The sequence below is a fragment of the Tauraco erythrolophus genome, chromosome 25, assembly GCF_009769465.1.
Source record: "Tauraco erythrolophus isolate bTauEry1 chromosome 25, bTauEry1.pri, whole genome shotgun sequence".
Taxonomy (NCBI): domain Eukaryota; kingdom Metazoa; phylum Chordata; class Aves; order Musophagiformes; family Musophagidae; genus Tauraco; species Tauraco erythrolophus.
Window position 1 is genome coordinate 431,832 of NC_141489.1, and position 21,880 is coordinate 453,711.

The 21,880-nt window shown below is 45.4% G+C and overlaps 1 protein-coding gene across 19 annotated transcripts in view; it reads right to left on the bottom strand.

Moving 5' to 3' along the window:
* The window catches only part of ATP6V0A1 (ATPase H+ transporting V0 subunit a1), a 28,253-nt gene that overhangs the window by 3,202 nt on the left and 3,171 nt on the right, over nucleotides 1-21,880 (bottom strand). For 2 of the 19 annotated variants that reach the window (XM_086626414.1, XM_086626408.1), the window contains 16 exons: nucleotides 18,537-18,619; nucleotides 17,572-17,698; nucleotides 16,219-16,301; nucleotides 15,494-15,587; nucleotides 13,986-14,198; nucleotides 13,143-13,293; nucleotides 12,786-12,925; nucleotides 11,841-11,998; nucleotides 11,302-11,392; nucleotides 10,369-10,487; nucleotides 9,894-10,110; nucleotides 9,188-9,295; nucleotides 5,836-5,943; nucleotides 5,192-5,209; nucleotides 3,240-3,357; nucleotides 2,658-2,829 (listed from right to left, as the gene is read on the bottom strand). In XM_086626414.1, coding sequence (XP_086482540.1) covers nucleotides 2,658-2,829; nucleotides 3,240-3,357; nucleotides 5,192-5,209; nucleotides 5,836-5,943; nucleotides 9,188-9,295; nucleotides 9,894-10,110; nucleotides 10,369-10,487; nucleotides 11,302-11,392; nucleotides 11,841-11,998; nucleotides 12,786-12,925; nucleotides 13,143-13,293; nucleotides 13,986-14,198; nucleotides 15,494-15,587; nucleotides 16,219-16,301; nucleotides 17,572-17,698; nucleotides 18,537-18,619 — 2,000 coding nt within the window. Of the gene's footprint in view, nucleotides 1-2,657; nucleotides 2,830-3,239; nucleotides 3,358-5,191; nucleotides 5,210-5,835; nucleotides 5,944-8,376; nucleotides 8,452-9,187; nucleotides 9,296-9,893; nucleotides 10,111-10,368; nucleotides 10,488-11,301; nucleotides 11,393-11,840; nucleotides 11,999-12,785; nucleotides 12,926-13,142; nucleotides 13,294-13,985; nucleotides 14,199-15,493; nucleotides 15,588-16,218; nucleotides 16,302-17,571; nucleotides 17,699-18,536; nucleotides 18,641-21,677; nucleotides 21,824-21,880 lie in introns of those variants that run through there. The other 17 variants (XM_086626413.1, XM_086626407.1, XM_086626412.1 and 14 more) reach the window with 14 other exon arrangements.

Consider the following 21,880-nt stretch of genomic DNA (forward strand, 5'->3'; position numbering starts at 1 on the left):
AAATACAAGTGTAAAATATTTCAGAATAGTGATGTTAGAGTAAAAGGAGTCAACAGCACAGTGTGGGGTACAGCTCAGACGGCTACTGAGCTCCAGCGGACCCCTGATACACACACTGCAGTCTTGGCAGCACTCCGAGTGTCCTCCACCCCAGAAAACCCTGCTGAAAGAATGCACGCTTTCCGAACAAGCACAAAGTAAATTTTCCTCCTTTGGAACTGATAGGCAGAGTTCATGGAACAATCTGTGCTTTCCCCTCCACCCCCACCAGTAAGACACATGCTGAACTCCTCCTCCTTTCCAGGAAGGCTGAACCACCCACACCTTCAGAATTCCTGATAGGTGACTCTTCTCCCACGGCCAGAATATCCCATCTGCTCCTCCCAGGACAGCTGTATTGGACCCCCCCTCCCTCCTTCTAAAAAGGGAACACCTACTATTGGAAACATCCTGATTTCACCTTCAGAAGCAAGAAGGAATGTTAACAGTATGTTCTTTTGAACAACTGCAGGTACCTTCCTCTCCACCGCGATAACGAAAATCATTCCAGCACATTACTTGCAGCCTGAAATGCTGCCTTAATGCTTTTCAGGCTCCAGGCTTGAACAGTTTTTCTCTTATAGAATGTGCATTAAAGTTTCACAAGTTTGAAACATATGTTTAGGGAAAACATGACTTCGGTCATAGCTTCAGTTCCACGCTCCCAGCGAGTGCCCTGCGCTGGTGTGCACGGCACGGTGATCCGTGTGCTTATTGCTCCTGCCCACCCGGTGTCTGTTTGCCATTACAGGGATACACATCTTCCCTTGACACATTTCCAGGCAATTTTTTAATCACCCTTTAGAGGCAGCCTGGCAATGGGAAAAGCCACTTCTTGGCTGAACTGCAGCCTCCAGTTGTTCCAGGTGCTCCGAGTGGTATCCGTAAGTTCAGTTTGTGATTATTAACACAAGACAGCTCTCTCCAGAAAAACATGCTTTCTTATCTGGGTCCATCCCTTTGGGTAAAAAAGAAAACACAGAGCCTGCCAAGAAGAAAAGGCGTTCAGGACTCTCCATCTGCTGTTGTTCAGAAACGTGCCATGCAGCACTGCAGTCCAGAGAAGGAAAATCCACTAATTCACAAGCAAGTGCAGATCAAACCCACCACACAGCGTCAGAGCACTGCTCCCTCCCTGCTCCTCTCGCCCCGCTGGCACCACTGCCCGGCACGGCTGGCAGAGCTCCTTCCTTCGCACTGACGCAACGGCGCAGTACAGTGACAGCAGGATGAGGATGAGGAAACACCAGCCACTCAGCAAAAAGTTCTCAAGTGACTGGTATGAAGGTTTCTAGGCTGGATGCCAGGAAAAACAGCAGCAGCATCCCGCAGCCATTTCAGCAGCGCCCACTGCGGCTCCCTGGGCACAAGATGGCCCCACCTCTGAGTCCCGGGCGCTCCAGGGCACTCCAGCCTGCACCCCGCAGGCTGCCAATGAAGAGGGCAAAAGGACACAGTTTTTCTTCCCCAGAAGCAGGGGAAAAGTGCGAGATGGCTGATTGTCTTTTTTTTTTTTTAAAGGCACTGGCTTCCTTTTTCACTTACAGAATTACTTTTTAAAAAGTGCTCACAACCTTTTCCTCCTATTTAAGCAAGACAGAATATTCCTTGTGAACTTCATGGGGCTTCACTTTGTTCTCCCATCCTGACCTACCCCAGGAAAGAAACTACCTTAAGAGATGGCAGCAACCAGAAGTGTCCAAGGAGAGGCACAGACACACTTGCCTATGCCTCAGGCTGAAGAGAGCCCTAGGTGAGCACAATCCACTCTCACTTGCTCCTTTGATCCCACCAGCACACTAACCAGAGAAGCTGAAGTGGAACAATGAGGGCTCTTAAATATGGATTAGAGAAAGCTCTTGAACACTTTCCATACTTGGGTGCAGAGAAAGGGATGAGCAGTCCAGTGAGAAATTCCTTCTTGTCTCCTGGCTGTCTGCATACACAGGAGCTCAACATCACAGGAAAGGGGCTACAAAAGCACCAGCCAACGCAGCAACACCAGCGAGAAGTGGCTGCTGTTCACGGCACCCCAACGGGCAGAGCTGCCTCCGTTCAACACAAGGTCTTACAAAGCGCAAGACCACGTGAAGGAAATTGCAGTCAGTGGCTATTGCACACTGAGGAAAACAAACATTAGAACCAGGCAACAGACCAAAAGGCAGAACAAGAAAGTCCTACCGAAAGCCCCAAGCACGCTCATCCATCTGGCACGACCTCCCCATCCCACTGTTCTCAAAGCTTTAGTCCCATTTGTTGTTACGCACAGATCAGTTACTCTCCAGAATTTCTCAGCAATGTTTATGCTGAGAAATGCGACCAGGACCAGAATCACTAGAAACAAAAGTGAAATCTCTGACCCTTTCAAGGACTTTCTGCTGTCAGAGCACATCTGCTGTAGGACATTTAGATGTTTAGGTAGATTTGTGGTCCTCCAGCACTTCTGAATATTGCTGATCTTGGCTCAGTATTATCCACGACCCCAGTTTTACAGCCTTTGCTTTCCTGTGTAAGGGTCAACACAATTTTCTAGAAAATGACATTTCCGGATAGTCCAGGTAACATCAATTTTATCACTATGAAGAGCTCTGAAGCTTCTGCATGTTCCAGTAACTCACCAGTGCAAGCGAAGAGCGTGGAGAAAAGCAGACAGGCCCTCCATGACCAGGAGAATTGCTACTGTCAGGGTAGCGAATGCAGCAAACACGAAGAAGAGGCCAAAGGCTCCACCCAGGCTCCTCACGCTGAGGCCAACGTGGATCACCATGGTCCAGAGGACCTCTGAGAGCTCTGCCAGGAGAAAGGGGAGAAGAGGGCTCATTTCAGAGCATTCAAGAAGGGAGAGTTTTGTTACAGCTTACTTGTAAAGCAAAAACTGAAGTCAAGCAAGCTCCCACTACAAGAAGCGGTGGAAAATTCAGAGGGACAACAGTTTTTGCAGCCAAGTACATCAGGACATTGCCTCCAACTGTCGTGCAGTGTGGGGCAGAGTCCTGGCACAGCAGCTCTTTGGTTTATTCAGTGCTTCCCACTCCTTCAGACTTAATTACTCCCAGCTAATGCACACACAGCTCTGTCCTCCAGCAGCGCTCGACGGCTGGGCTCCGAGGAGGCCACTCGCACGCCTGCCCTCCTCCTCCCGCCTGCCCAGGGGGATCAGAGACACAGACCCAAACCTCCATTCCGCAGGGAACACTCACGTGCGTGGGCTAAGCTGAGAGCCCAGAGCCTCAAGTAGGAGGCGGTGTTGGAAATGCAGCCCAGGCAGTACTCGATGGTGTGGATGGCCTGGTACACCACGGTGTCGCCGAAGTCGAACTGCAAAGGGAACACGGGAAACGGCGAGCGCTGCGAGCCGCGCCACAGCACGGGCTGGCCAGCGGGCGACAACGAGCGCGCTGCCCGCTGCTCCGGCCAAGGACAGCGTGTTTGAAGTCAGACACTGACCCTGCCTTCTCCTGGTCTGGCACGTCAGTTTTACAAAGGAAAAGGGAATTCTCTTGCCTTGCTAGGTTTTGTAGCACGATAGTTCCCTGCTGCGGCTTGAACGTTATTGTGTCACGTTCTAGCAAAGAAAGTGAGATGTTTCAAATTCGGCCATGGACTTTGCCAGGAAAAGACTGTTCAGCAACAAAACGTTACTTGTGAATTTACTGGTAAATTGTACCTACTGCTACAAAAAAGGAGACAGTATTCCAAGCCCGTACTGCGTATGCACCTTGGCTACAGGATCAACAAGAACGTTTTGCAAGATACGAACTTGCCCTTTTTGAAAGCAAAAAATAATGCACAAAGCAATCTTGACAAAGACACATCTGTGCACCATTCATTGGCAAAGTCTCTGTGTCTTGGTAATTTTTCTGAAATAATAAAAGAACAACTTATAAGGAAGTCTGCCATGTAGGACAGCTTCTTATTTTGCAGCTTGGGAAAGCATTCCCTACATTTTGGATTTAATCCATGCTTCAGAAACTGCTCATATTTAAGTGGACACGATGTTTTAAATACACCAAGTGACTAATGCTCTAAGTATGCAAAGAAAGCTATTTATATTCTTATTTCTCCCCTAGCATATGCAGGGCAATAAACATTTCAAACAATTAAGTTAAATTAGCTGTCAAAAGCTTAATTCTTTCTCCGCAGAATGTGAACTGCCAAGTTCTTGAATAAAGCCTGCCCCAGTGAACAGTACCACCTCCCAGCACACCTGGCAAGTCAGTATGCCCTAAATGGAACGTGACAAATATTTGAACGACAATTTACAGCCATGTGCAACTGCTGGAGAGAGTTACCACTATGTGAGGGAGTGGGAGAATCAGCAGGATTGCTATGGCACAGGATTTGCAGTTTCTCACACTTTTCACCGGTTTAGTGATGTATAGAATTACCAGGTACGCCAGCACACCGTTTCCACACACCTCTCAACGCTAGATGGACCTATGCATAACAGGTCTCTAAGCAAAACCACCTTCAGCACAATTCACAACAGCATCACTGTTGTGAAGCTACTCTAATTTCATGGCATTTGTATTTTTTGTAGTAAAATTGGTTACCTGATAGCGCTGAAACCTACAATCAATCCTGCATGAGTATTCCTAAAAAAATGTTTCTCTAATACTCAGGCTTGTCACAAGTGTTTATGAATGAGCAGTTTCTCAGAACGAAGCTTCCTTTTACAGAAACATAACGGTAAGTTAAGTTGAACTGTATGAAACTGAACTGGTTTTGCTGTCTTTACTGACTGGCAACAACCAGTATCATCCTTGAAATAGTAGATAGCTTGAGAAAAACTATCTTTAAACAGTTTGTTGCAGTGTAGAATTACCAAAGACACAACATAAGGCAAACGAGGCTTCTTAGAAGTTTAAAAGCAAAAACTTTTCAGTTTCAGACTTCCAGCTTAACAGCTTTCCAGGTAAACTAAGAGATCTGCAGACAGGGGATAAGACAAACAAGCTGTACAGATGAAGCAATTAAAGGTCTGTTAATGGGCACATGTGTATGAAGATTTAAAAATGGCCTGTGACATGTAAATAGCTAGATCTTTTGCAAAACAGGATGTCGTGACACAACGTGTTCAATTCAGCATGTGTTTTACACCAATGGGAAATGGTCCAGATACACATGAATGCAAAGCTGGCTGTAGTCTTACCACCTCATCCTCTGTAGGCTTGAAAACATAAGTTTGCATTTAGTGCGGTGTCTCGATCACATTAATCATGAACACATCCAGTCTCTCCTAAACACGACACAGTAATGCAGTAACACATCACATGCACTACAGGGGCAAGATGCTGCTGGAGATGCTACGAGGTATCAGAGCACACCCAAACTATGTGAGATGGACTCCTTTTCTTCTCTACCAGAGGTAAGGCAAAGCAATTAATATTACCTCCAACAGTCAAAATGAACATATAAGCAAGATTTCACTGCTGCTGGATTTTGGTTCACACTGGAGAAGCGAGGAGCACAATGGCACTGCACCCCAGCCAGAGCACAAGCTGCGTGTGCCCTTGGCAGCACTGTGCAGCTCTCGCCCTGCAGCCCCTAAGATGATGGTTCTTTGTAATGGGGACAAACAGAGCCCCGTTTCCCTGTATATGCAAATTACACTGCTTTTCCTGGAGTCCTGGGAAAGACCAAGAGGCACTCTGTATGAAAACTGCTACGAAAACACTTAACTGACAAAGTTGCTATGTAGTTTTAAGCAGCTTGGGAATCAGTGAGCACAGTCACAAAGCTGCATGTTCTGCTACCACGTGCACTGCCCCGAGAGGGGGGACGTCAGGCACTTACCTCTTCCCCCTCCTCGGAATGGGTAGAAAGCTGGTCATGCTGAATGATCTCAGCATCCTCCTCAGTCGGGCCGTTGCCCACCCGGATCCCGCCGAAGTTGTGCGTTCCCTGACACGTGCAGAAAAAGAAAGAGCAAAGTGGTGTTTGTGCTGTACTTCAGGAGCGCGCGTTCCCTACGACTCCACGTGCAGCAGCAGCTCGCGGAAGGAAACAAAATATTAAGGCCCAGGTTAAGGCAGCTGTACAGTGCTATTTCCCAGCTCGATGGGAAAGATGCTGATTCCTGCTAGGGCTGGGGGAAAAAGTCTGTCTGAATGAACATCCGATACACTGTGAAAGTGTATGGGAGTGACACACATATCCAAGTGAAAGACAAGGCACGTCTCCAGCACGTGTCTGCTGGCACTGAGGTGCAGCAGAGCAGCGTGGTGCTCAGCTGGACACGCACCGAACCACCACGGCTGTTAAACCAGACGAGTCACGTAGCGGCGACTCAGAGCAGAACGGACACAAACACACGGTCGCACACTCGCTCCTCGCAGCACCGGCCGTACTCACACCACACATGGGAACTCAGACTTTCCCTTACTTGGAAGTTCTACCTTGTGCAAGCAGTTCCTTTTTTAGACATCTGTTCTGACGCTCAGCATCTGGCCCTCACCCCTAACTCCGCTGTGCTCCAAACACAAACGAATAATTCGCAAACTGAGCTGACACTTGGATGGAGTCAGGCGTTCCTCTCACCTGACAACTGCAATCACTGCACAGTTACGCCTGGTTTACGCCAGGCTCCCTCCTGCACATCGTCCTCCCACCAAGAAAGGATGCACGAACCTGTTTGGCCATCTGGCAGTGCCCTCCTGCAGAGCTTTCATGCACTGCACAGCAGATTTCTGCTCAGCGAGCAGGGCTGTGCACTGCACAGCAGATTTCTGCTCAGTGAGCAGCCCTGTGCACTGCACTGCGGATTTCTATCTCGCTCCAGATGCTCCAAAGACAGAAAATGCTCGTGACTGATCTGAGCTATGATAAATTAGGAGCTGCGAGTCTGACCCACCAAGAGAGGCAAACTGGGAAGTCACAAATGGAAAGAAAAGCCCTGCACTCAGCTTCAGCACTGCACTGTCACCTGTGACACGGAACGTGAATGGGCTCACTCGACACATTAAGACTTCGGAAGCTGAGGGATGACAGTGCAAACCCAGGAGGGTGAGACCCTGCGACCTGCCTGCTTCCACAGCGCATCACTCCGGCACGCCAGCGGAATGGCTGCTCCATGTTCTCAACTGATTCGTTCTTAGAAGCCTGCTTTTATTTTAGGCTGAACTATAAATTTGCCTAAAATGCCAGATATAAATTAAAGATTTTGTCAGGTTTCTAAAAATAAATTAGGTAGATGTTTATGCTCTGAAAATAGAAATAAAATTAAAAAGACAATGCCTTTATTAGGATTTTCAGCATCTTAGAAACATTACAAGTTACTGATGACTAGCATCAATATTCTATTTACGTATTTCCAGCCTGTGTGAGTTTGTACTTTCGCAGCTTTTCCCTCACACTCGACGTGCATCTGTTCTCTGCAAACCATTCAGTCTAAACACGGCTCCAAAAGCTCTGACCGTTTACTTGATCCTTCTAACCACACCCCCTACAAAGACCGTCCTCACAGCTTCTTGTGCTGAGATGCACTTCATACGCCGGATGGATCAAGCACAAAAGACCCATTTTCGTTTCTGCCCTTTCCGTGAGGCTGTCTGAAGTGCCCCGGCAGAAACGCCGGCCAGCGGCCGAAAGCGCCTTTGCCGTGTGGAGCACACAAAGAGCTTCGCGGAGTTTGTCAGAGTTCGGCTTCCCCGTCCGGCAGCGTCCACAGCTACAGCCAGGTTGAAACACGCAGCACTGGGGAAGGGACAAAGTTCTGGGAGCTGCTGCAATCGTCACTCCACCAGAAAGGCTTTGGCAGTAAAGGGCTGTCTACAGGCTTAGACACAAACAAGTGGAAAAAAAACACTGAGAGGCTTATTTGTGCGCAACCGTTTTCTAAAAATTTCAAGTCTGCGTGTCTACAAGGGCACAGGCATCAAAAAATCCAGTAATTACTGACAGGAGGTCGGTGGGGGGCCATCACAGAAACATGGTGTTTGGGAACACACAATGCAAACAGAAACGCTTCGCTGAGAAGAAGCCTCATCTATCTTAAACAAATATGCAAGAAAAGGAGAAAAGGGGAACTTAACCTGGGGGAATGTGGTAGCAAGATATTCTTGTGCTGCTCTGCAGGTCTGGATTTCAGCAGCACTCCTGCAAAGCAGTGTCTCTGCATTCTGGGCACACATAACTACTGTCCTTCAGCCTGGTAGCTCTTCCAGAATGTATCAACTTTGCTGAACTTTGCTCTTTCCAAGAGAAAGTGTTTTTCACCCTAAAGGTGCAGTTGTCATTCCCTTACGAAATTCAGATACATTCCATGCTCTCTTGACAATTAGATAGAAAGGCAGCTCCCATCTTTAAATCCATCAGGTGATTTTTAGATCCACTCACTGTTGCAGCCGCTGCTGCCTCTAGTGCCTGCTCGCTCGGGACTGTGCTGACTTGGGCCTCCACGGGCTGCCCTTCCTGATAGGGAATGGAAGAAGAGAGAGGGAGGAGGAAGAAAACAAAAAGAGAAAGGGAGACGAATGGAGGGGACATGGGAGGATGAAAGATGGTCAGAGAAGGGAGAGGGAGTGTCTTTAACTGAACTGATCTTCGACTCACTTAACATCCTACAAGCTGTCTGCCATACATGCAGGGAGAATTTTCAAGTACCCTCAGTGCACATGTGCCAGGTTCCTTTACATAAAGATACTTTACAGTATAGCTGGAAACCTAGAGAGTACCCGAGAAGACAACCTCTCACAAAATGACTGCATAAGTCTATTTTTTTTTTTCAATTGTTATTTTTCAGCATCCAAAGTGCTTTACAAAGATGGCTGATAAGCCTGGCAGCCAATTAAGCTCACATCTCTGCTTTTACGTCGTCAGCCTCGTGAAGGCACAGAAGTGCATCCAGCAACTAGTAAGACAGTGTTCCTAAATCAGCTGACAGAGCCCAAGCCAGATACACTGGTTTTATCATTACCAATATACAGGGTTTTTTAAAGCAGATTTGATGCTGGATCCAGATCTGAGAAGCAGGCAGGCAATTACTTTGTCTCCAGTAAAACTCACCTCCCTTAATGCCTAGGAACATGCAAAAACGTTTTACAGTCACAGTGCAGCGTGAACCTACGTATCCAAGATCAAGATGGAGAACACAGCTTTTCAACCGTGGTTAGTTTTCATATTGAAAATATAAGAGTCGGTCACCCACCAGGTGCTTTCTCCTCAAATACTGATGGCGAAGGACCAGGGGTTTAGCTACCAGCATCCATGGCACACACAGCAACGCCACCACCACCAGGAAACACTGGAGCCCTTGCTGTAAAAGAAAAAGTCCCAGATGGTTTAGTGGCAGTCCATGCTCCATCACACACAAAAAACCTCACAAGAGGTCTTACGCAACACTGAATGACTGAATTCCCAGAGCCCTGGCTGCTCCTCTCTCTCTCTCTCTCTCTCTCCCCCCCGCCGGGAACAGCAGGATGTGCTGTACTTAATGCCCCACCTGACTGTACACAGCATGGAACGCTGACACTGGTTTAGATGAAGGAAAAATCGAAAAGATTCTGCAGGGAATGAGAATTTGACAGATGTCTGATAGTGCTGGGAGGAAATGGCATTAGCATCTTAGCTAAGCTTAGAGGCACCACGCTGCAGATGCAGGACAATATTCCTAATCACTTTCCACTTTAATCTGGATCTAAACGTTCTGGAGCCACAGCTGGCTTAAGTTCGGACTGATATAAATTCCTGGTATAAGGATTATTCCTTCCTTCTTCAACATTACATAGTGTCAGGCTTCAGAAACAATGCATTTCCTCTATCACAGAGCAAAAACGTTTCACGCTCGATTTCACAATTACTATAAAGTCAGTATCATGAAGCATCTCTGATCTTATTCTAGCACGAGCACGCACCTGCCCTTTATAAAGCATCTTATTACTGGTGTCACCATAGGAGAACAGAAACATGTTGATAAAATGTATTAGAAGGCTCGGTGCATCCTTTGACGTGTGAGCATCATAGGCTGTCCACTTGTAGAAAATGAGAATAACAAGGTATCCAAACAGTGACGTCATGAAAATAATTTCTGGAATAAATCCCAGGTATATGTTCAGTGGCTTCTTAAAATAGCTACAGGAAAAAAAAGAAAAAGGAAAGTTTAACCTTACATTTAGCATTAGGCATATGTTTTAATGAGAACACGAAGAGCATCTTCAAACAAAACTGCAGGGGCTCAGTGTTTCAACCACAGTTCCACACACGCAGGCAGAAACAACCACACTGCACCCTTCAACGACAAGTTAAGGTCCGATGGACTCCTGCACCTTAAACCACCACACATCACAGCCAAAGTTCTCCCCCCCAAGGAAAACAGAGCAAAGCACTTACATATGGTTGAGAAGACTCAATGTGACACCAAAGAGCATGTGGATAATGCCAAGAATCACAGACATTTTCATCTTAAACGAATTGAGGAAGGCCAGCTTATTGCTGGCAATATTCCAGATCTGCAAACAACAGCACTGAGTCAGCCACACACCGAGCAAAAGAAAACCAGGAGAACAAAGACGTTCACATTAAGCTAAAGAGTATGAACCAGCCAGGAAGTACCAGGCTGTAAAAGCAGTTTAATTTAAAGACGTGTTTGTCACACAGATATCTTTTGGGGAAATGAGCAGACAGCCTTTTCTGCTGGGAACACTGTCTTACAGCCACTGATCCCATGATCAGAGCAGGAATCAGACCTTGCTTGTTTTTATGGCAGGCAACAGTTGCAGGAAAAAGGGGGCTGTATCCTTGACAGAAATAAAATATGATTATCCATTAAAATGTACACACAGTTCTGATTTTCTGCACTTCCTTTTTAACGTGGAACACACACCAGTTTAGCATCAAATCTTCTGAGCAGTTTTAGGAACAGCGTTACTGATGTAGGCAGAAACAAAATGACAGGATTACTGGGAAACTTACATTTCCAAGACTGACTGAAAAAAGACACAAACAACTTTCCCTGAGGTAAAAAAGTAACTTCATAAAGTGATTTGCAAGTCTAACCAGATTTGATTAAAGCCCTGCAGGTTAGAAAGGGTGAGAAAGAACCCTTTAATGGACCTGAGAACAGGTCTCTCTATCCTGAACCTTGCCTCTCAATAGGAACTGAATTAATTTTACCGTTCAGGAGTATTTCCAACACGGATAGTGAGTCTGCTAAAGGAATGGCTGGGGCGTGGAAATATTTCACAGTGAACTGGACAGGTATTTTTCTTTCTGTTGACACAGAGGATGTTCTTAAAGGACAGTAAAGGAAGGAAGAGCTCTTACTGGGTCAATGCCAAAGGGGTAGGGTCCACCAAACACCCCTGGAATAGCAGGGTTCAGTTGAAGCAGAGGAGTAGTCTCGAGCAAGGCATCTCTGTTTGGGTACAAGTAGATTACACAAACATTAACACCAGCAACGTTGTCCTCTTTCTGTAAAACCTAATGACATTCTTCCCTGTGAGAGCAAGGAATATCTCAAATTGAGAGAACGTTAAGGTTCCTGCGTGGTCCTAGAGATTTTCTGAATGAATAATAAACCTGTCTCTTGACCTTTAACTCAGTGTCACATGGAAGAGAGATGTGGAGGACAGGAATTTTTCTATGTCTATGAGGAGAAAGGTGCTAAACTGCATCTTTACAAGTTTTCTGGGGAAAAAAAGCCAATTTGAAACTTGATAGATATCAAATTTACACCCCTCTTCCAATTCTTCTTGAGACTGAGTTCAGAAGTTTTTGTTTCCTGAGTTGGGAGGACAACGGGGCAAGAGAATTCACCTGTTTATCACTGTCACTCTTTATCTAGTTACTAACTATTTACTCACGACCAATTGCCTTTTGAGAACATCGGCCGGACGCTCCAGGATGATCCGAACATATTAAGAGACTTGGAGAAGCAGTCGTTGTAGATGAGGCCTGTGTAAGTGGAGAACAGCCCCATCAGCAGAATGATGTATCGACCATTAAAAACCATGTTGAACATCTAGTATAAAAACAAACAAATAAACAAAAAGGAACAAAGAAAGTCCATGAGAACAAGGAAGGACTCTCACAAAGACGAAACAGTAAAATCGGTCAGTGGCAGGAGAAACGACGTCGGCCATATGGACCAAACGCCCAAAGTCTCTACTTCCCCATGGCAGGATTAAGGGTGTGAGAGGCAGCACCACACAACAGAATCTGAATTCAGAGGACAAACGGGCAGCCTGACTGTCCACGGAGAATCTGGGATTAGCTCAAGAGGATAAATTGCTCGCAGCTGGCAGCATTAGCTTGGAACCAGGCAGTGCAGGCCCCGTTCAGCGTTCTCCATGCTCCGTCAATGTATCCTAACTCTGGTTCACCTGCTGTCAACCCAAGCCCCTGAGCAAGCAAACCCCACCTAGGTCAGCAAATAGGAAGAATCTTGGAGATATGATATACATGTACAGAAATTAGGAGTTCTGCAGTGACTGAACCCCTTCATGATCCAACCAAGTTCTGGGTGATTCATTTACAGCGGCTTATCTACTACGATTGATAAACAATTTCCTTCAAACAACTGAAAGGAATCATTTCCTATAAACATCTGAAAGGAAAACCAAAGGAACTCACTACTACTATGAAATTATGCTACTCAGTCTGTGGTCTACAGACTTCTCAGTCTGTGCCTCACAACTTTCACACGTAAGGAGTGAGGGGCACTGCTAGCTCGGGGGGGGAGGAGGTGAGTACGCCAAGCTGCAATCCTTTGTTGTAAAGGCAAAGCTCAGCACGACCTGCCACTTTACCTCATTGTCGCTCTTCTGCGACAGAAAACGACTCTCCCTAAACACCACCCAGACAGCAATCAGAGTCATCAGGATTCCATGGCCAAAATCTCCAAACATCACAGCAAACAGGAACGGGAAGGTAATGATCGTATAGGGTGCTGTAAGAGAACAGACGACACGCCTAGTGCCTGCATTTGAGCAAGCCCAGATTTATCACAGCATGCAATGTGGCAACACAACTCCCCAGCTTCTCCCCTACTCTGCACGGTGTTAAGTACTCCATTAGAAATTTTCACACAGGATAGACAACACGGAGAAACATTGTGACTGAAAAATCAAGATACATGTATTGGACTTTCGTAAGTAGGAATCTACCTGGATTTATTTCTCGATATGTTCCAATGCCGTAAGCGTCAACGATGTTTTGAAAGCCAGCCGTAAACTTGTTCGTTTTGTTGTACGTTGGTGGGGTCTGATTGGTTTGCATCCTGTTTAAAATAGATGGGACAGTGGATCCACTGTGCTCCTGTTGAAGAAAAAATAAAGAAGTATTAGAAAACCCATCCTCAGAGCACCTGGAGGGCAGAATAAACCACTACTTTCTCATTAGCATTTGGAAACCTACAAGTTTGCATTTTTGAAGTGTGCTTGCATGAAGAAGAAATACACTTGAGCAGCTGAGGAAGGCTCCCAAGTTTCCACTGCTCTCCGTTTTTATAGCAGGAGGAGAAGCACTTGTAGTAAGGATGAACATTGTCTGATTAGGACAGACAAGAAAACTCATGCAAGAGTTTGTGTTTTTAAAACAGCAAATTAAAGGACTTCAAGACACCCAACTCCACCATCTGTCTGAGCAGAAGGCAAGCTTGCTAATATCCTCGACAGCTCCTTTTAATAAGTTCCACTATAGATCCAAAGAGCAGGACTACAAAGCACAGCCACGTTAACCGAATGTACCAAAGGGCTCCAACACAGGAAAATCCCTTTTTGTTACAGCCTTTTCCTGAGCTTAAAGACACAACGTATTTGTGACAAGGTTTATCTATAGGCCGTGATTTCTGCGTGTCAAATCGACTGTCCTCTGTAAGGACTGATTCAAACAGCCTAAAGGGATGGTTTTCCAGAGACCGGCAGTTGGAAAAATCAATGAATCCATGCTGTGCCGACGGTTGTTAGTCTGCTTGAAGAGCAGCAAAGAGCAGCACAGCAGTTACTCACAGTGCCCCTCCTGAGAGCAAACTGGATCGAATCGAGGTCAGCGACAGGACACCAGACTTCAGCAATCAAGCACTTCTGTGTCACATCGATGTTGCACAGGTTCAGGGTGTGGTAGATGGCCTTCATCTTGCGTACTTTGATGAACCAGACGCGGATATTTTTAGCAGCTGCCTGCAAAACCCTTTGGCGATGATCCTCTGTTTGGTTCAGCACCTTTCACAGAGAAGAAGGACAAAGATGAAGCAAAAGCTTTAGACAGAACTCAGACACAGAAGCGTACGGTGAAACAGGGCTGACCAACATGACGAGCCCTCTCCCCCATCCCCTGCACAAGACTGCCACGTGCCTGCAATACATGCTTTAGTCTCCAAACTAATTAGTTCTGCTGAAAGGTCTTAAGGCTTCTTTTCAGGAATACTTTTTGACGACTTTCCTCCCCTGACTCCAAGATCAGTGGATATTTCAAACAATGAAATGTTCAGAGATCACATTTTTTCCTCCACCCAGGTTAAAAGAGCAGAGCAGAGTTCTACAAATGAGGTGCACATTGCCTCAAGAAAACACACAAAGACTACAATGAAAGACTGTTCTGCTGAAGGGGAAAGGAAAAGGTATTTTCCAACTGGAATATATCTAACTCAAGCCAAGTCAGATTTCCAGACTGGAAAGTCTTAGACTCAAGGGAAAGCAAGGACACGGGGCACATGCAGCTTTGAATTCTACCAGCTGAATTGCTTCTGAGTTCTTGTCTACTTTAAAATTACTAAACAGCTGCACTACTCAACTCCCAGCCTGAGAGTTTCCGTATCAAACAAGCAGTCCAAATTCAATCACTTTTCCTTTTAGCCTTTTCTCAAATCTCTTATTTTTTCTGCATTATAACATACTGCCTTTCTTCCTTCAAGCAAGCACCAAATATTTCAGAGCTGGCACTCAGTAGTTTTGTGTGCTGATTACTTTTTACCAACACTCAGGCTGCTGCACAAGAGATTAGCTGTAAAGCAGAAGCTCTTCAGGAGCGCATAATGTGAAAATACGAAGACAGGCAGAAAAAAGAACAGCTAGGTTAAAGTTAGCATTGTTATCTCAACTTAGAAATAAGTTTAAGTGTATTCAAAGTTCTTGCAGATGAAACAGGCAACTACACAAGCATGCTTTTAGAGTCAGAAAACACAGTATCTCCTTACACATGCATATTCCTCTCTGCTCCCTGGCACGTAGCTCTCTATCGATGCTGTACTTACATGTATATAATTAACTGCTCAGCCCTCTAGAAAGATCAAACCACCCCACCACCCTAAACCCTGACAAAGAAAACAACTGAGCAGACAGTCTCCAAACATCTTTCTGGCACTGCTGAGCTGCTGGTCTCAAGCTACCTGGAGCTTAAAATATGGTCATCTAATAGGACCAAAAATTCTCATGTTTTAATAGGATCCAAAGATGTTTTCAATTTTATTATTAAAGACAAAAAAAATATAAAAGGGCATTGACCCCAGTTATTTTACCATCTGAAGATCATCAATTCTAGTATTGACACCAGAAGCCATTTCTTTCCGCTCCTGCGGTGTTTCTGGGCAGGGGTAGAGGGAGGCACGGAATCTGAAAGACATGCAAGCCACCTTAGTAACAGAGATGGAAAGGGAAATAGATGGCTGAGACTGAACACAGAAATAAAGCAAGCACCATAAGAGAAGTTTCTGATCAGCAAAGACTGCCAAGCAGAGCTTCAGTCTTTAAATAAAGCGGGTACAGAAGCTTGCTTTAGGCCAAAACAGAAGCTGAATGCTTAAGAAAATGGAAGTGGGAGAAAATCCTCTGCTCCCCGTACTGACAGCGTCTCAAATGTACTGTCACAGAGTTGATTAACCATCCCAGTTCAGGGTGCTGCTATCATGCCAATGCAGCCACTGCTAGAAGCAGTCACTCCGGGTCTCCTGTGAGAATATCACCCGCTGACATCCCAACAGGCCTGTCTGAGAGTTCACCACTTCAACTCCCTTGGTTTTAGGCATTCTCTAGCAAAGCACTCATCTACTTTGAGCATTACAGGCTTGGGGAGTGGCTAACTAGACCATAAAATATGGTTCAGCTACTTATGGTATGTTTTATTTACTGTCGAAACATGTACTCCTACAGTCACTGTGAAATAAGGAGTTGAAAAATATCCATATTCAGTCACATCAATGCTTTTCAAGTATTTGAGAGCTGCCCGGCTGTAAAACTTTCATACCCTTCACATATCTTCTTGACTCTGTTCTTCAACTGGTCACCTTGGAAAAAGATGATAAACACAGACTTGTGCACATAATCCCCCTAGAACAGAAGAAACAGTGTACTGTAACAGCTCAGCTACTTACCGAAATTCGCATCGCAGCAACTTACAACAGTTCCACTTTGCTGTGTACATATAGAGCTCTACCTGCACAGTGAGTCCAGAATGCACCTTAGCAACACTGAAACAGCCACAAGGAAAGCAATTTTCTTAGCCTCAGTAGAGGACATCCCTACCGAACTCGTGTTTACTGAAGCTAAATGTTCTAGATGATCCGAGATCTATTCTATGTCATACAATGAACAGGAAAACCTGGGAAGATCTCCAACAGCACAGAGATGCAACGAAATATTTATCAGCACTTACTGCAGTCAGCTCACCTACAGAACGAAGCAAAAAGCTGAAGTGTGAACAAAAATAAGATGAAGTGGAGTTTAACAACTTTGATTCTCCAGGGAGGCCAACAGCACATTCTTTGTACAGCTGTTTTCATGTTGGTAGCCAGGTCCCCTTTCCTGCATTTGTTGACAAGTTATTGTTCTACCTTACTTAGGAAATTTTAACATAATGTTTTAAGAATAATTACACTAGGTGTAACCTCAATTTAAGGAAGTGTGGCACAATAAGAACAAAGTCTCTCCTAGCAGACAGATAACTCAGCAGGTCAACTACCAGCAGTTGGCGGGACAGGAGAACAAGTCAGCCCTGCACGAGAAGCAGCGCGGCAGTTACTGAGCTGCAACTCTGCTGCTGTCGCTCCAGCGCAGCCTACGTGCAGCCCTTCTTTTTACTGGCTAAGAGCAAGAGTTCCCAAAGTTTGGGCATCGTCCCTTGACTCGAGCAAAGAGGACGCTGAATGTAAAAACAGGCCCAATCACAACATTTACTATTTATATTTGTAACAAAGCCAACAATTCTCAGGTGGATGTTTGAATTAATGACCTACGGACGTCACACTGCTCGTGTCCAGAAGAGCCTGTTTCGTGGAGCATCACTGCTTATTCAGAGCTGCACACCGGAGTTCCCTCAGTGCTTTGTGCCAGAGAAGCAACTACGCCCTGCTGCAGTCCAAATTTTGAGGTTTTTTTTCCCCTTTCAACAGCATTCACCATCCATCCTGCTATTTTTATTTTAATAAAGCAGGAAAATGTTTGTCACCAAAGCCTCAGAGGCTGCAAACAGGTACCGCGAAGGGATGCGACATTTGTGTTTGCCTGCACGGAGGCCGCTGAGGGATAGAGGCCCAGACTGACAAGAAAATCCTTTCACACATCTGAGACTTTAGCTGCTGCAAACCATCGTTCCTTTTACCGTTACAGGATCCTCCAGGGGATTTTCAATTTCTGCTTGGCGCAAGAACACGTTCCCTCGGCACACGCGCCACAGCATGCGCTCAAACATGGGGATGCGCTCACGGTTGATCACGCCAGCCACAAACCTGCGAAGGGGACGACGTAAATTTAAGTTCTGCACCTGAAAGAGTACATAGCCTAACTCCCAAAACACTGATGGCCACGGGAGTTTAGCATCAGATTGAAAGTTACCAAAAAAAAATTAAAATCTTGTTTTGAAATTAGTTCTTTAAGCAAAATGGAAGGTCCTCTGAACACAGAGATAAAAACACAACAAAAATGGCTGCACTCTAGCACAAGCTATGTCTCTCAACAGAAGGAAATAATCTATTTAAAAAAATAAATAAATCGCTGGTTAAAGGAGAAAAAATGCCTTTAGACATACAGTTTCTATGCCTGCTAGTCTTCACTTCAATAGGTTCCTGGTACACTACACGGCCAAGATCGCAGCGGTCACGGCCACCACTGGCTATGTTCTAGGCACGTGCTTCAGAAGACTTCTCTGGTTCAAACCCCGATGGCCAGATAAAGAATTACACACACAAAACAGCCTGGAAGCAGCTAATAAAGAGGAAGGGAACTGTGTGGACTTTTCAGGGTATTACGTGCCCACAGTAGTTACTAGTTGCAACAAAGCTGTGAGAGCTCAGAATGTCTGAAAAAGCAAAGAGAAGAGATTTACAAGAAACAAGCTAGCATAATTCTTTGTGCAGAGAGAAATGCATGAAGCACAAACAAGAACTGGGAAGTTAATGTACACAGGAGAAGAACAGAGACCCACAGCTCGTTTCGGATCAGCCTTCATCTGCTCGATGCGCCAGTCTGGAAAGTTCCACAACCGCGCTCCGTCCGTGGCCGATTCCACGGGCTGCACGGGAGGCAGCAATCCCACAGCCAGACACAAGAAAGCACAAACTGCATTACCCAAGCCGCAGTGGGGCACCTCTTCCCATCTCGCTTGGTTCCAGGAGTGAAGAGGATTCCTCCAACAGGTCTGGATCCGCCATCTGCTGATGATGCAATTCAGCCTGAATTCACAAATCAATTAATATCTAATGAAACTAGTTAGTGGCATGCAGGGAATGAGGAACCAGGAGACAGTTTGGGGAGACAAAAAAGAAAGAAAAAAAAAAAAAAAAAGAGCGAACAAACATAAGATAGCGGAAAGAGGAACTGGATGATAGAGAAGACAGCGAGAATCACACGAGGAAGGAGAAAAACGAGAGGAAAGGTGGAATGGCTCAGCAAAGCTTCCACACAAGAAAGGTCTGAAGATTGCTGCCACAGAGCAAAGGGGCTGTGGGATATATAAGTCTGAAGAAAGGCAGAACTCAAAAAACTTGACCGAGTTTTCAACACGAGCGATGTTCCCAAGAACCGTTTTTAATGGCGCAAAACAGCCACACACTCTACTCCCATCTTCCCCTCAGTCCTACACGGAGAAAGACGCGCAGGCAGACGCGGCTTCCCTCGTGCACCACTCGTGCGTCTTCCGCACGACAGATGCCACAGGTGTGCCCAGGAGGTGCCTGGGAAGCACACCTGCATGGCAAGCAGCCCGCGGGTCTGCGAGCCGCGCACGGACGGCCCAGCGGCTGCACGGGGCTGTAACCCCACCACCAGTTACGTGAGACCTGCACATCCCACACGTGCCAGTCAGACACGCTCCAAAGCAAAGGGAATGCCTCATTCCTTTCGGAATCACGTGACAACAGTTCACTGATTACACGTTAATTGCCACATCAGCGTGATACAGCATCAGTATCAGTAACAAAACCTGGAAGTACTGGAGGGTAGTTTATTTTACTGGCTTTACAAAGTTCTCCCTCCACACATCATTCTTCCTTCTTAAAAACATGCCTACTGATTAAATCTGCTCATTCTTCAGGATATTAATCCTCATTCACTGCATCTGTCATTGCCAGACACACGAGATGCATTGCTTAGGGCAGTCTGACGTCACTCATTTTTTGACTACCCAGGCAATAATACGATGTGGATTTATACTGCCCTTCTTTGCAACCAATTTACAGGCTAAAATTCTTGGGAATATAGCTTGTAAGTGTCAGCAATTCAGGTCAGGAAGGATGCTCAAATCACACCCTCTTGTGCACTATTTTCATACTTTGTTCAACCTCACACCACAGTTATTTCTACCTCTGCAGCTTATATAGTGAAATGATGAAAATTACAGTTCCTTAGCACAAAGAGAGGGCCAAATTCTACTCTCTGTGGTATACAGGAAGTCTTCCCCACAGAGCTATCAAGGAGACTCGCTAAAATACACCTGAAGGTAGAGTTTGACCCTAGAACACATAAAAAGCAAGCACACATCCAGTGCAGCCTTGCAAAAGCACATAGCAAGTTTAATGACTCAGCCATAGTTTCTTTATTTGTGCAAGAGTTGCATCATAATCTTAGTGAAAAACTCCACGACGTTTTGCTTGCAGGTCAAATACAAATTATTTGCCACATACAGGAAAAGTTTTTGCAAGGCTGACACCAAACGCAGCTCCATCGCTTGCACACACACTCGCTTTAGCTTACAGGTGTTGCAAAAGTAAGGCAGCCCTGAATTTCGTTCGGAAAGCCAACACGAAGGACTGCTGATCCTCTCAACTTTAAGGCAACTTGTTGCAACACCAAAAACCAAATAAAAATTTTACTTCATAGAGAACACAACCAAAATAAGAAAGATTGGTACTCCAAAACAAAACATACAGACCAAACATACCAGGGCTTATTTGATATCTAGATTTCAGGATGTTGAAAAACAATAAGATAAAGTTAAAATTTTCAGAGGCTTGTATTGTATTTATCAATAATCCAGATAGTCTCTGGGATAATTTTTGGGAGGTGCACCACGTTTTAGCATACGAAACATAAAAAAGAAGGATAGCATGTGTGAAAACTTTGAACTTGCCTCGCTTGAGAGAGTCGTTCCTGGAAATGTTTAATATTACCCCGACCCCTTCGGGCTGTGCACCCTTTCCTGAGGGGTCCTGCTTAGAGGGGGCGACATTACAGACCAAAGCATATAGAATAAACTGGGATTCGACCAGTTTTACTAAACAAGAGCTTTCTTACACAAGGATTATCTGCACAACAAAACCCTATGTTCTTTGAATTCATCTCTACTACTCTGATTTGATGGTCGTGCTCTTTCTAGAAAGGAAACGGCAGAGCAACATCAGCTCTGGCTCCGGAAGGATCACTAAAGCCCTGCTGTAAGATCTGACAGAAAGAAAAAATTGAGAGACTGTGGAAATGAAAGAGCTATCTGACCACAACGCAAAAACCACAAGACTCTAGTAAATTTACTTGGAATAAGCTTCCACCAGCAGCGAGTGAAATATCATAGTTATTGTGAAGTATTTTTTACTACATCAAATTGTTCAGGATCGGAAGAACCCAAGCATTTGCACGGCAGTAATTACAATGCGGGCCTTTCATTATTAAACATTTTTTAATTGCTTACTGTTCGCCCCGATCAGCACCCTTAATCCCAAGGCCTGGCGAAGAAGGTTCATTTTCCCTCCTCTTGACCACGGCTCCGGAGCGCGGCTCCCCATGCCATGCAATCCAAGCCCCTCCCAGTGCACGGACTAAACAGACGCCAATTTTCACAAGAACTAAAGAGGATTCATTTCACCATCTAACTTATCAACCCAGAGCCCAGACAGAAACGACAGATGCAAAACAAACAGAAAAAAGCAGATGGCAAGAAGAGTTAGAGGAAAGAGAGACAGGGGACTGCATGCCATTAACCATTACTTTTCCAGTCTTCTTTTACGCTCGCACTCTAGGCAAAGCTTTCAGAGAAATCTCTCCAGCTCATACTGTTCTTCATAAGCAAAGACAAGAAGACTGAGAAAAGGAGCATAATCATCAACATGGGATGTTGAAACAAGAAATGGCTACTTTGACCAGAGAGGTCACATGGACAACAAGTGAAAAAGTTTTGCCATCCTCCCCCCCCCACCCCCAGCGCACAAGCTCCAGGGAGCAGAGCAGATGCCAAGTAAAAAACACTTTAGACAGTAAGCCATTTCTTGTGCAACTTACACTATGAGTAACACAATCTTAATCAAAAGTTATTGAGGTCTTCAAGTGTTGAAGGCACTGTGCGAATGACCGCACGAAGAGATGAAGCAGGCTGCAGGGGGCTCGGAAGTGCTGGACTAGCCCGGTCTCTCACGCACAGCTGCTCGCTGTTTACAGCGTGAACTGAAACAGTTTTAAATTTTCAACACTTACATTTCACTGAA